Below are 14,218 nucleotides of genomic sequence, written 5' to 3' on the forward strand. Positions count from 1 at the left end.
TCTATGTGAATATCATCACTAAATACCAGCTTCAACCATGCATTTGTGTGGGCTAGAGGCAGAGTACCATTCATTGGCCTCATTGCTGATGAATCAAAATATGCAAGTGTTCTTCCCCTTGAGGTGTTCAAACTAAAGTTTATTTCATAGGCGAGTATTTTTATGTATTTAGTTTATTCAGTCAAAGCAGCCATGTGTGTTATAAACAGCTGAGTGTGTAAACCCCAAATCTATTCTTTTACATCAACATCATCAGTCTTTTCTCCATGTATCCATGTATCTATTCATACAGTTGCTATAGTATATTTCTTTCTTCTGTGCCACAGGAGGACAGTTGCCTATCCCAGCATGCACTATGTTCAATACGCAACACATCTTAGCTGCTTATGTAGTGGGCATGGTATAACATTGACAGTCCTGTTCACTGCAGGGACACATTAACCCCCTGAAAACCAGCTCTGATCGGCAGGTTAAATAAAACATATTTACATATCATGTGTGAAAACCTTAATCGTCAAAAACTAATCAGCTAATCAGCTTTTGATTTTTGTGGTTCTGTTAATATTATTGCAATGGCTCAATATCCAGCAACTCCACCACTGAAAAAAGAATTAAAGATTTAGATTTTCTAAATTTGCTCATAAATTAAGGAAATTATTCCAGCTTAGGGCCAAATGGCTTGTTTCTGTCATTCAAGTGAGAAACTAATAGTTTAATTAATCTCCTTGCTGTCAAGTGTGAGCGCAAAATGACCTTTAAGGCATTTCAATAACCACGTCAAACAGGTGAAGCATGATTTGAATGTTTTGTTCAAGAATATGAAAATCCAAGGCAGCTAGGCTGACCTTTAAGCAAAATGTACACAAAAAAGCTTCATTACGTACCCAGTCAATAAAATGCATCTTAAAAAGGTTCACTTTCCCATATTTTACTTAACGTGAGGGCTTTGTGGAGGTTTTTTTTTTTTTTTTTTTTTTTGGGGGGGGGGGGGGTTTCCATCTTAAGCTTTCTCTTTATTGAGCTGTAATTAAGATGACAGAGGGGTTTCCGCGTGCTCTGATGACATTACTGGAGGACACATTTAAGCTCATTAAGTCTCACTAGCTTGCAAAAACCAAATAAAATTTCCAGTTTGAGGATATGTTTTAGGTAATGTACATAATAAATTTGCTCAGCACTGAGGGCATTATTTACAGAAAGAGGCACTTAACCACACATTGAAAGGCTTTATCCCTCACCAAGGAAATTTGGAGTTAATGTGATACTTAATTGAATGTCTACTTGTTTTTGTTAAGTACTTGGCACTCACAGTAAGTGAAATGTGAGACCGGAATCTGGCGACGTGATATTTTACATGCTGTGATTTTTCTGTGTTTACGCACTTTTTTAACACCTCTCCTTTTTTCTTTTTTTCCCTCTACTAGTTGCTGGCTATCGTTGGAAGGCGGTTTGCTTTATGCCTTTGTTGGGCCAGCTGCTGTCATTGTATTGGTGAGTGCGTCACTGCTTCAGTTCAGTTCAGTTTTAGTTATATAGCACCAAATCACAAGAATGGTTGCCTGAAGGCACTTTATACTGTAAGATAAACACCTTACAATAATAGAGAAAAAAACAAACAACCAGACGTTCCCCTGTGAGCAAGCAATTAGCGATGGTGGGAAGGAAAAACTCCCTTTTAAAAGGAGCAGCAGAACCAGGGTCAGGGAGAGGGGCAGCCATCTGTTGTGAGCAGTTGGAGGTGGGACAAAATCCACACTGGAAGAGATTCAGCGTTTAGTAATGGTGTATAAACGGTGGTCTATAAACACATATAGAATTAAAAAGGGTGAATGAAGAAACACTCAGTGCATCATGGGAAGCCAACAGGAGCGTGACTAAGGGAGGAGTCAGGTTCCATCTACATGACGAAGTTCCTTTCCTCTCAGCCAGCCGGCCTCTCTCTGTAGTCACACGGCACAAATATTCTCCAAATATTTTTGCAAAGTTAGCCTCCCAGCTTGGGGCATTAAAGCAAATGCATGTTGACCTCTGAGGGTTTTCCTCACTCGCGCATGCACATGTAAGCATACACACCCAGGGTGTACACGACACAATGATGAGCTGAGCGCTTTGATCGCTGAGTCTAAAATGTCAGCCCAGAAAAAAATAAAAACATATTCTAACTGACAAGAGCTGCCGGCAATGCAGCGCAAGAGTGGACCTCCATCGCAGCTCTAGCCCCGAATCTCTCACTGTTATATGCATTTTCAAAGCATAGGGCTCTGTAGCCAATGTTTTAAGCATTATTATGGTCCAGTGGTATTTTCAGATCTAAATATGCAGCTAACTTGTGTTCCACGGAACGTAATAATGTGCGCTTTCTTCATTTTTGCCAGTTGCCATAAAGCAGACGGTTTTATGTTGAAGTAAATATACTTCTGTGTTGTACTACAGCAAAACTGAGTGCACTGATTGTATCTCAGAGGCGTTTTAATCATCTGCTTCTGTGTGCTGCTGTATGTGGCTCAGCTAATTTCTCCTAAATGGATCCCTGGGTAGATATTGCCACCACTAAGCTTAATAAGTCTGGATGGGGCATTAAAGTTTGGTAATTGCTGCCACTGGCGTTGCTGTTGTGTGTGTCCGTTTATAGCTTCTTTTCCTCTGTTGTTTGCACATGTACCGTACAGTACACGTCAGGAAGGAAACATGGATCAGACAGCACAGGTGTGCAGAGTGATATGCATGATTTTGAAGTAAATCCCTGACAAGCAAACAGCAGTTAGACAGTTTCTGCAAGCTGCAGTTTGAGGCACAAGGGAATACAGGATTATGTGCTGCTGAATATTCATCATTATGTTAATCTAGTGTCTTGCAATGCCACTGTTATTATTTAAAGGTTACATAGTCTGAAACTGAATGCAAAACAGTAATAAATCGCATTCCTTTAATTGAAAATATTAAATAGTGTTTATACACTTGTATAAAAACTCTAAATACTCGCGAGGTTGGTGCTTTATTTAAAAAAATGCAAAATGCATGACTCTAAAAAAGCGTATTTGAATAAGTTATAAGATGAAGAAGTTAAACATTCAAGTTTCGAAAGTTGGAGCAGTTTCATAAAACCCACCAACTTGCTTAAAGTTATTTTTCAGTGCCTAGTATGTCTTGATGCGCTTCCAGCTTTTCTCCTCCGCAATGTCAAAGTACGCTCCACACCCCAGCTGCTACGTGGTACCTGGCCCCCTGGTGTTGTTGCTGGGGCCGCACTCTAACAAACAGCTGTAATGAGAGCAGGGCGTTGGGCAGAGAAACACAGACCTTCCCACAGGACTCTTCTCTAATTAATGAACCTGGCCTTGGGCAAATAGCTGAGCAGGATGGTGCTGACTCACAGAGCCTGGGCCAGACATGACTGGCATGACAATAGTGCTGTCACAGTCTGGCACGTTGTAGGTAGTTGTCAGTAGCACACGCGAGACTGGAAGAGATCAGAGAAAGAGATTTTTTTTTTAATGAATCGTAAATGCCACATGTACCATACTGACGATCCACCAAATGCTCTGTCTAGTTTGGTGATGTGCAGTACAGGAGCTCCACCGGGGACTGTGCTGTCTCCATTCCTGTTCACCTTGTACACCTCAGACTTAGTACAACTCCAGGTCATGGCACATACGCAAATACTCTTGACAGTTCTAGTGTTTGGATATATTAGTGATGGGTAGGAGGAGACGTACAGAGCACTAGTAGATGTTTTTGTGGAGTGGTGTGGCAGAAGTCATCTGCTTCTGAATCTGAATGAGACCAGAGAGGTGGCGATCGAGTCCAGAGGGAGGTGGACCGCTACACAGCTTTGTCTGTGATGGCATAGGCTATTAATGTGGAGGAGTACCCAGTACCTGGGCATCCACAGTGACAACAGACTGAACTGGAAGACCAACACAGAAGTTGTATACTAAAGAAATGGGATGAGCGGGCTCTTTTTCCTGAGGAACCTGAGATCCATCAATGTGTGCAGCAAAATGATGGAGATTTTCCATCACTCAGTTGTGGTGAGCACAGTGTACTTTACTGTGGTCTGCTGGGGGAGCAGCATCGCAGCTGGAGACACCAACAGACTGACTGAACTGATCAGGAAGGCTCTGTGATTGACTGTATCTTTTTAAATCACTACACACTCTATAATACAATATATCTGTCATGCAGTGTCATCTACCAGATAATGACATATTATTATTATTATTATTACTATTATTATTATTATTATTATTGTGATTATTATTATATGCAGTGAAAGGAAATATGAGTATTTTCCATTTCATTTCTAAGAAATGGGATTTGAGCAGAAATTAGGCTTCTGCAAAGGATGTGAAAACCAAATATTTAACATGGTACGTGTATGTCAGACTCTAACTGTTCAGCCGCTTAGTGGTTGTAATTTTTGGCAGACATGTTTTCAGCATATGGATTTTTTCCTCTTAGCTAGTAGCAGCTCTTGGCATGAGCTGAAGGAGGTATTCAGGCAGACATTCAGTTTAAGAGCTTGGTAAGAATAGGAATGCATTGTAGGAGCTGTGTAGGTACGCATCAGGGTGTGAAAATCACTTGTCACTTACACCGCTCACTCCTCCAGCAGACTTCCCAAAGAACCTGATAAACGATCAAACAAAGAATAGGCAGAGAAACCCGTGGCTGATGGAAGAACGCGTATGAGTGAATGCTGGCAATCAGGATTATGACGAACATGTCGCTAGCACAGGAAATCTCCCACATGGGCAGGATTTCAAAGTAGAAGGGGTCTACATGTGGCAAGCCTCGGCTCAGAGCCATGTGCAAATGCGTCTTATTGAATCTGTATCACTGGGTCACCGCTATAACCCAGATGTTTGGCAGGCTTAACAACGGACTCCTCATTAGTAAGAGAAACAAGTATGAGAAGCAGTTTTTTAAAGCTTTCAGAACTGCCATAATTATAGGTTAAGAAAAGTACAGGACCTGCTCATTTAAAAAAAAACAAAAAAAACTTCTGTCCTGTGCTATGTGGATAGAAGGAGTAGGATGAAACCAATGAAAGGAATGTCTGTTACCTTCAGTTCACCAAATTAAAGCTGAATTTGTTCATGTAACTTAATATGTTGATTGTCTAGATTTTGCTAGTTGAAGCATGACATAATTTGACGTAGGAATTAGTAAGTAATAAAACCTTTAGAAAAAAAGCCTATGCTTGGCTTCAATAGTATACATAATACTTTGTATAGTTCATAAATAGATGCTTTTATTCAACCGACCCCAGGGCCAAGTCAGCTCACTCTCCCTGGACAGTATTTACTCTTAGGGGAATAATGTTGTATCTTCTAGATATTAGTTTTAGTTTCTTTTGCCTTTTTTAAAAGACTAAGAAGTTTGTAGTGCAGTAAAAATAAGTAAAAGTACAAGCTTTTGTTATTTGCCCTTTTGAAACCCATTTTAAGATACGGACAGACATCATTTTTAGTATGATTATTATTATTTGTATTTCTTATGTAGATAAAGCTCATGTGTAGCATTTATTGTTTAGTAAATCCACTTAAATTTTTAATAATAAACATGTTGGGGTTTTTTTTTATTAAAAGTTCACAAACCACCATCTATTCAAATTGTTATGTATTTAAACTCTTATAGCCGTTACTGCATAGCAAAGATATAATATAATGGCATAATATTTAGAATCCCCTCATATCATTCTGTATGTTGTCAACATAAACAATAGCAGCAGGAAACATTGCCATAAATAGCTCTGTAACGTTATTATCACTTATTATTATCAATCTATTGACCTCAAAGGAGAGGTCAGAGGTCATGTGACATGATATTTAAAATCTTTATATGGCACTTTCTATCCAAATCATAGTTTTATGGCTTTTTGTCAGTTTTCAATCAATAAATCTTTAAGTTGACCTGGAAGACCTTGGTGATGTAAACCAAATTTTAATGGCTTGTTGATGTGACCCCACTCTACATCCCTACAGAGTTTTATCAAAATTCATTCAAAACTTTTTGAGCTATCGAATGTTTACAGAGTGGTTAGCAGAGATAATACAGATAAAATATACCATTACTAATGGCTTATAAACATTCATGAATTTTATTGACAATTAAAAATCAACTTGGTCTATGCGGCTTTTACAAAGTTGTCTTCAACCTTGTGAAACATTAATAAAAGAAAATACAAAGCCATTTGATCGCCTGTTCTCGACTCTTGTATCACAGCAATGTGTCTCTGTCTCTCAGGTGAATATGCTTATTGGAATCGTGGTGTTTAACAAGCTCATGTCTCGAGACGGCATCTCAGACAAGTCTAAAAAGCAGCGTGCTGGGTAAGTTGCCTGCACTTCACACACATACTTACACATAGACACACACACACGTCCATCCACGCACATTTGCTGCATTAGTTACATTTTCCCTGCTGTCAGACAAAGTTAGGAGCACAAAGTATTCATGGCAATTAACTAGAAATGCTTTCGAGGGTCTGAGCACGTACACCTACCTGTACATCTGTGCCTTCAGTAAAAATTATACAAAAAAAGGAAAAGAAACAGAAAAAATATGATCCAATTTGGCAACAAAATGACAAGACATCTGCTGTGTTTTGTTGCTCTGTGCAATGCATTTTACTTCGCTTTAACATACGCTACCCATCTAGTTTTGTGTGCTTGAAGTGACATCGCCGAATAAAGTGGATGTGAAAATCAATGGCAGATGGAAATCTAATTACATTCAATAAATACCTGGATTATGTGGATTAAACCTTCTATACTATTGAATCCTAACCCACACATACACACAATATACAGGCATATGTCTCTAGCTCCACCGTTGTTTGTATTAAAGTAGTTCGCTGCGCTCATCATCTTTCTCATTCTGAATGGCACTCCCACATCTAAAAATCCATGTTTTAATTTTTACACCTATTGATTCCATCATTTGTTCTCCTTTTTTTCTTTATGCCGTTGCATTTCCTCCAACGTCTATACAGTAGTGCACAAATGGAACTTTTAATTTGTTCGTAGCATCAAGGGTTAACAGTACAGCTCTGCTCTCCAGGGGGTTGATTAGCTTTTGTTACCCGGTGATGCAACCTGAGATTAAACCAGTCGCTGTGTACAAACACACCTACGCGCACACGAAAATACACACGAACAGGTGTATCCTCCTTTGTCGCATGAAAAGTCCTTGGCCTTATCCGAGCAGTAAGCACATTTCGTCCCCCGATTCTCAGAAGTGTGTTTACAGAAATAAAATGCTCACACATACACACAGACACACGCACGCACCACAGTTGGTCGTGTTGCTAACAGGACAAGCTGTCATTAGCGTAATGTATTTCCTTATGAAGCCATGGGGATGTGGCTGGCAACAAGGCAATGAGCTGTGCTGGGACGCTAATGTAGCATAGCAACATACTGCCCCATCATTCTCTGCTTGCACGTATATACTCAAATTCAGTATATACACACGCAAGCATGCGCACATTCACTCTCTCTTTCTGTCTGAGTGGTCGACTGTAAGTAAATAAACAACCAAAGGAGTCAGAAAGCTTCACTTTTGCTTTTGCACAGTGATATAAAAAAAAAGTTAAATTAAAAAAAATTATATATATATATATATATATATATATATATATATATATATATATATATATATATATATATATATATAAAATATGAAAACACACATAGACCTGCTTGCACTGGCCGGGGAATATATTTTTGGTACTTGCACCGGTACTTCCTGTCTGCATCACTGTAATCTGTTAATCCACATGATTGCTGTAACATTACAATGTCCGTCTCTCATGTTCCCTCTACTTGCTCTGAATCGATCTTTGTATTCTGACTGTTTTTCATTGCTGCTACTTTTTAAGATCTGGTTTTAATTTTTCCTTTCTTTCTTTTCTCCTTCCCCCTTTTTCCCCTCTCTTTTTTTCTTTTTATTTCTTCTCTTTGTTGTGTCCACTTTCTCTCTTTATGTTTCTTTTTCTTTACTTTTTCCTCTTGGTTATTTTGCAACTGTGACACCGGCACATTCACCTGTTGTCATAACTGGTACTTGTCCTTCCCACACATCCCACACCCTTACCTACCTCCTGTCCTCTTCACCTGGGTGCGTGCGTGTATGTGTTTATGTATGTATGTCTGTACATGTCCTAAAGTGTCCCAGCGGAGGCGCGTAGCCGACTGCTCCTGAAATGCTCCAAGTGTGGCGTGATCTCAAGCACCGCTATGTCCAACTCGACTGCCAGCAGCGCCATGTTAGTCCATCTTCACCTCTCTCTCTCTTTCTCTCCATTGCCCTCACTCTCCTACATCTTTTGTAATCTCTGGCTTTCAGTTATGATGCAGGATCTGGCTAAGTAATGAAAGGAAAAACACCTGCTCTACTATCGCTGCAATTTAATGAGATCATGTTTTCATCCAAAGTGGTATTTCCTCTGGTTGCACTAAGCAAATCTGACCCCTGTCAAGCTATATTTGTGAACCATATTTGGAAGTTTGTTTTAATCATGTTTGTGTTACGAAATGTTCAGAAAGGTTGTTAATGAAGCAAACTATTTGGGTAGTGTACTTGCATAAACGTGGATTTCATATTAACCAGATCAAGTAAATATTCACAGTAACACACGTAATATCACGTACATGTGAGAAAAAGGAAAACCTGGCTCCAAGTTTAGTGATATAAGTTTAGTGGTGTATGTGTTTAATAAGGTGTCATTCTTATTATAATGACAAAAAAGAGATTTCTCTCTGTGAACACATAAGCCCCACCCACCGTCTGCTTTTAATGGGCAGGCCAATCAGAAACAAACAAAAAAAGTTGATTTAAACAGATGAAGAAGAGTTAAAACGGCTTGTTTAAAAAAATTTGTGAGCTGAGGGGCTGCACAAAGGCCAAGTAAGACAAATAAGATTATTTACAATTCAAATCTCATTGTAACCATTAATAAAACTGATTAAAAAGAAATACATAGACTGCTACTAATAACAATAATACTAAAAATCAAGGCAATAAAATAAAATAAAAAAAATCACTTAAAAAAAATCTTAAATGTCTTGTTAGATGTGTTTTCTTTGCTGAGCTTTGCTAAAAAAAGATTCATAGCAGTTTATTTTTAAACACTGGATTGTTTCTTCTGTTCTGAGGATTGTTTTAATGGTTTCATAATCAGGAAGACCTGTAAACTTTCACACTCAGGGTTATTTTTCATGTTTTTCAGTTGCCTAGATCCTTGCTAAAGACAAGTCGACTTTATCGTTACATATTGGCTCAGAAAAGAAGTAGAATAGCAAACTTGTATGAATTTCCAAACCATCCAATAGTCAGGGGTGCACATAAGTGGTGCACATTTGCTGTCAAAATAAAAGACCCGCACCAGATAAGAAGTTGTAACGCGCATTTGCGTACATAAGATTTTCTGGAGGAGGACACACATTTGTTTAGAACTCTTAAAGTTTTCGAATAAGCAAGCTCCTTTAAGCTATTACTTTGGTTTTCCTCCACCTCCAAAGAAATGTCAGAAGGAGTTCGAACCGCAAAAGAAGCGCGTATTCTCGGAAAAGTGGTTGCAGGAGGCGAGCTGGCTTCAAACAAATGATGAACGCACAGAGATGTGGTGCAGAATATGCCGTGAAAATCCCACTCTCGCGGATAAAAACAGTCCCTTTTATATGTACGCAAACGCTCGTGGCAACTTCTTATCTGGTGCACGTCTTTTATTTTGACAGCGAATGTGCACCTGCGGACCACTTATGTGCACCCCTGACTATAGTCATTGTTCCTTATACCTAAGTCTCAGACATATACAAGTCATATTGGACTTCAGGTGGTTTACTTACTTGCTTACTTTGACATTTACCTGACAGATTGTCACTAGCTCGACTGTATAAGCTGTCAAGGCAAAGAACACACACCCACACAAGATTGATTTATTAGTGATGGGCAAAAATGCTACTTTAATATGTAAAACGTAGGATCAGCTTTATTAGTCTTATGGAACATTCAATTCATATGAATCATACCTCTTTTTTACTCTCATTATTTTTATTTCTTGTATGTAAAAATTTCTTGGAGTTTGTTGCTCTGCTGGATTATGACGTTTGGTTACAACCGCAGTCAGCACCACAGGGAGTTCACAGGAGAAGAGCAGATACATCACTATAATTTATTGTTCTTTATTCGCTTTTGCTCGTTTTGCACATCAACGGGGACTTGCGTATTTTTCCATGTAGCTAGACGGAGCTGTCCGTCTTTTTTATTGGACAGTTATAAAACCGTGAATATGTGCTCAGACAGCATGAACATTTTAAATTGGTGTCTATCTTTGTGGTGCTGTTACAGTCAGACATGCACACACATTCTTGTACCTCAGAAACCCGATGTCAGTACTTGTCAGTGACTTGTCTTCCCCCTCCTCGGTGGGCTTCTGCCCATTGTCTTCACAGTCTACCAGCATGGCACTTAGTGTGCATCAACTATGTAATTGTGAGCAACTGCCAGTCCAAAACTATCTACATGATTACACATCATCTTCCATTTATCGGTGGGATTCAAATCCCAGTGTGCCAATCAGTTTCAAATTGCCCACTGCTGTGAAACTATGCCTCATCTCCATGTTTACATGAGTGTATGTGTGTGAGAAGTTGAGTTATGTGACTTACCAGATATGACTCATCTGGTTTGGTTTGAGACTGAATCCCTTGTTCATTCCCTCCTTTCCTCCTCCTCTGCCCCGACTTCTGTCTCCTTCTTTCCTCTCTGACAGGGCATCTCTGTGGAGCTCCTGTGTGGTTCTCCCGCTGCTAGCATTAACCTGGATGTCAGCGGTCCTGGCCATAACTGACCGGCGCTCCACACTCTTCCAGGTGATGTGTCTCACAACACCAATGCATGCAAGACACTCATCTGTAGCTTTGAGACACCATGGATAAGCTGCTTTTAAATGGTGGGAGCCCTCTGAGAGTTTAAGAAACACCTGCTGTGTCACAGATATAGATGAAGTATTTGCACATTCACTGCTGTTTGTTCTTGAATAGTCAAACGATAAAGATGCAGTGTTGGAAATAGTTATCTGATCCCCTGCTGAATTTGTGAGTTTGCTCACTTATGAAGAAATAAACAGTTTCTATTTTTATATCAGTAGAGCGATAGAATATCAACCAACAATCCAGAAAAAAACATATCAGATTATGTTATAAATTTATTTTCATGTGACTTGGTGAAATAAGCGTTTGATCCCCTAAACTTAGAATTATGGCTTTCACAGATAGGCTGTGTGCAGATCATATATAATCAATCAGTCAATCAATTATAAATAGTCCTGATCTCCACTTGTTATGTGCATAAAGCACATCGGTCCACTTAATCAGTTTTTTCCATCCCAACCTCTCCACAACCAAAGAGCTATAAAAGGACGTCAGACCAATGGCAAAAAACTTGGTGAGAATGTGGCAACTGCTGGTGGAAATATTCAGAAATGGAAGAAATATAAAATAATCATCATTTGTCCTCGGTCTGGAGCTCCGTACAAGATCATGGCTCATAGTGTGAGGATGATCATGAGATAGGTGGTGGATCAGCCTAAACCTACACGGGAGGAGCTTGTTAATGATCTGAAGGAAGTTTTACCGCAGTCACCAGGAACACTACGGATAACACATTCCCCAATAATGGAGTGAAATGTTGCAGGATTACAAGTCCCCCTGCTCATGAAGGCGCATCTTAAGTTTGAAAGAGAAAAGTTGAGCATGACCCAAAGAACACCATCCCCACAATCAAGCACAGAGGTGGAAACATTAAACTTTGGGACTGTATTTCTGCTAAGGGTACAGGAAAACCTCACTGCACTGAGAAACCAGTGGACAGGGCCTCATTCCCTAAGCCAGAACACTGAAGGTGAATCGTGGATCCTCCCTTAGTTATGCTGCAGTAGGTGTAGGCTGCTGGGGGATTCCCATGATGGACTGAGTATTTCTTCTTCAGTCACCTTTCCTACTCATTATGTGTTAATAGACCTCTCTGCAGTGAATCATACGTGTTATTAATCTCTGGCTTTCTTCCAAAGCATGTATTTTATCCTGCCTTCCTTCTCACACCCCAACCAGTCACGGCAGATTGCCTCCCTCCCTGAGCCTAGTTCTGCTGGAGGTTTCTTCCTGTTAAAAGGGAGTTTTTCCATCCCATTGTTGTCAACATGCTTGCTCATAAGGGGGTCATTTGATTGTTGGGTTTTTCTCTATATATATTATTGTTAGGTCTACCTTACAATATAAAGCACCTTGAGGTGACTGTTGTTGTTGTGATTTGGTGCTGTATAAATAAAATTGAATTGAATTGGATGGGACTTCCAGCATGACAATGACCCAAAATATGTCTCCACAGCAACAAAATAGTGGCTAAAGAAAAAACAAGGTAAGGTCATGGAGCCCAGATCTCAGTCCTATCTGTGGAGGAAGCTGATTCTTCCTCCAAACAACCCAAAGCCAAATTTAAAGGGTTTAGAGTTTCTGTAAAGAGGAATGGACCAAAATCTTCCTGAGATGTGCGCAAACCTGGTGACTAACTACAAATAAATGTCTCTGGTCAAATACATATTTCACTCAAAGAGATGCAAATGAGTTTCATGTGTTTTTTTCTGGATTTTTAAGCAATATTCTGTCTCTCACTGTTAAAATGAAACAACCATAAAAAATAGAGACTTTTTGTTTTTCCCAGTCTACATGTTCGAGTCTCATATCTTGACAAATTAGCAAATTTGGGGACAAATAATATCATGTATAAATAAAGAACCGGCCAGTGGAAAAATAGGTCAATATGAAAATAATCTTATTTTACTTTAAAACAAGCAATTCCCACTGTCAAGATCACAAGTAAGCAACACAAACAGTGAGTGAGAGTATTGACTGTGATGATTTATTATGAATAATCATGACTACTGACTCATTTTGTTATTATATGAGGGTTTCTCTAATGATTCATTACAACACAAAATAACAATAGAGTGGGTGCCACAGCACCATGTGGTACACTACAGAGAATTCAAGTGCGGATATTATAATATTTTAAATTTTGCACTCTCAGCTAATTTTACTTTTGAAGGAAACAAGTACGATACAGTTAGTTAATATGTGCTTGCATTTATTTCATTCAATGGTTTGTTGAAGTTTAAGCATTTGCACAGTAATATAAAACAACTTAAAATTAAGGGGGATGCCATGGTTTAAAATGTTTTAGAACCACTGCAGTATTAAACAAATGTGCACTAACTAACAGGAGCATCTCATTTATCTCCTCTAGGTTCTCTTTGCCGTCTTTGACTCTGTTCAAGGCTTTGTTATCATCACCGTCCACTGCGCCATGCGCCGAGAGGTGAGTCCAGTCTCTTCCTCCCCCTCCTCCTGTTGAGCATTTGTTGTGTGGATGCCACGCATTTTTTGAATTTATTCTAACTCTGCAGCACACAGTGAACTCGGAGATAGTCGCTGGCTTTGCTGGGATGCCGGGATTCATTTTCTTAAATGTCACGTTAGCTTCTGGGGTCAGTATGAAGTCACGTCAGAACACAAGCGGATCAGACGCGAGAAGGATTAGCACGGTATTCATGTCCTGTGCTGCGGCACTACTTCTTCATAATGCAGTAGGATAGTGCGGCATTGTCCATCTGATCCAAGTCTGCTTTAAGGAGCTTACTATGATGCTGTATGAAATAAGACGATAAGTCCCTAACTAATAGCCCCAAGTGCCTGTTTGCCACAGGCTTTACTGTGTCCCCAGGGATCCCGGATTTTAAACTCATTATGGACATACATGTATTCTTGCCCTTGAGACAGACAATGGCACACATGCCAGTGTGTGTACACTTATTCAATATGGCATCGCTCACAACTGCTCTGGCTACAATTAATGGATTTTACAATGTCATCAGTTTTCCATAACTGTAAATATGTCATCTGTTTCCGATGCATGTACGCGGCGCGCAACGCAACCTCTGTCAAAGAGATCATTATGATATTGAACGAACTGCATACTGTAAGTGAATTTTTAAATGCTCTGAATGCTTAGCTGCATTAAATCAATACCACAAAAGCGGCAGGGATCAGGGTACCGTAAATCCAGGAATTATTTATTGTAAATGTATGAAAATCCTCTTGCAAGAGTGAGTGTAAATCCTTCGTAGCTGCAGAACAACAGACAGAGGGGAGTG

The 14,218-nt window shown here is 39.5% G+C and overlaps 1 protein-coding gene across 29 annotated transcripts in view; it reads left to right on the forward strand.

Annotated features, from left to right (window-relative positions):
• Nucleotides 1-14,218, forward strand: part of adgrb2 (adhesion G protein-coupled receptor B2) — a 256,669-nt gene that overhangs the window by 209,156 nt on the left and 33,295 nt on the right. For 25 of the 29 annotated variants that reach the window (XR_013904851.1, XR_013904850.1, XR_013904848.1 and 22 more), the window contains 5 exons: nucleotides 1,425-1,491; nucleotides 6,250-6,335; nucleotides 8,174-8,272; nucleotides 10,781-10,880; nucleotides 13,312-13,383. Coding sequence is in view for 24 of the 29 variants with exons in the window: in XM_080296657.1 (XP_080152783.1) it covers nucleotides 1,425-1,491; nucleotides 6,250-6,335; nucleotides 8,174-8,272; nucleotides 10,781-10,880; nucleotides 13,312-13,383 (424 nt within the window). In the remaining 5 variants the exon portion in view is untranslated. The remainder of the gene's footprint in view (nucleotides 1-1,424; nucleotides 1,492-6,249; nucleotides 6,336-8,173; nucleotides 8,273-10,780; nucleotides 10,881-13,311; nucleotides 13,384-14,218) is intronic. The other 4 variants (XM_080296647.1, XM_080296660.1, XM_080296658.1 and 1 more) reach the window with 1 other exon arrangement.

Source organism: Astatotilapia calliptera, chromosome 22 (assembly GCF_964374335.1).
Source record: "Astatotilapia calliptera chromosome 22, fAstCal68.1, whole genome shotgun sequence".
Taxonomy (NCBI): Eukaryota; Metazoa; Chordata; class Actinopteri; order Cichliformes; family Cichlidae; genus Astatotilapia; species Astatotilapia calliptera.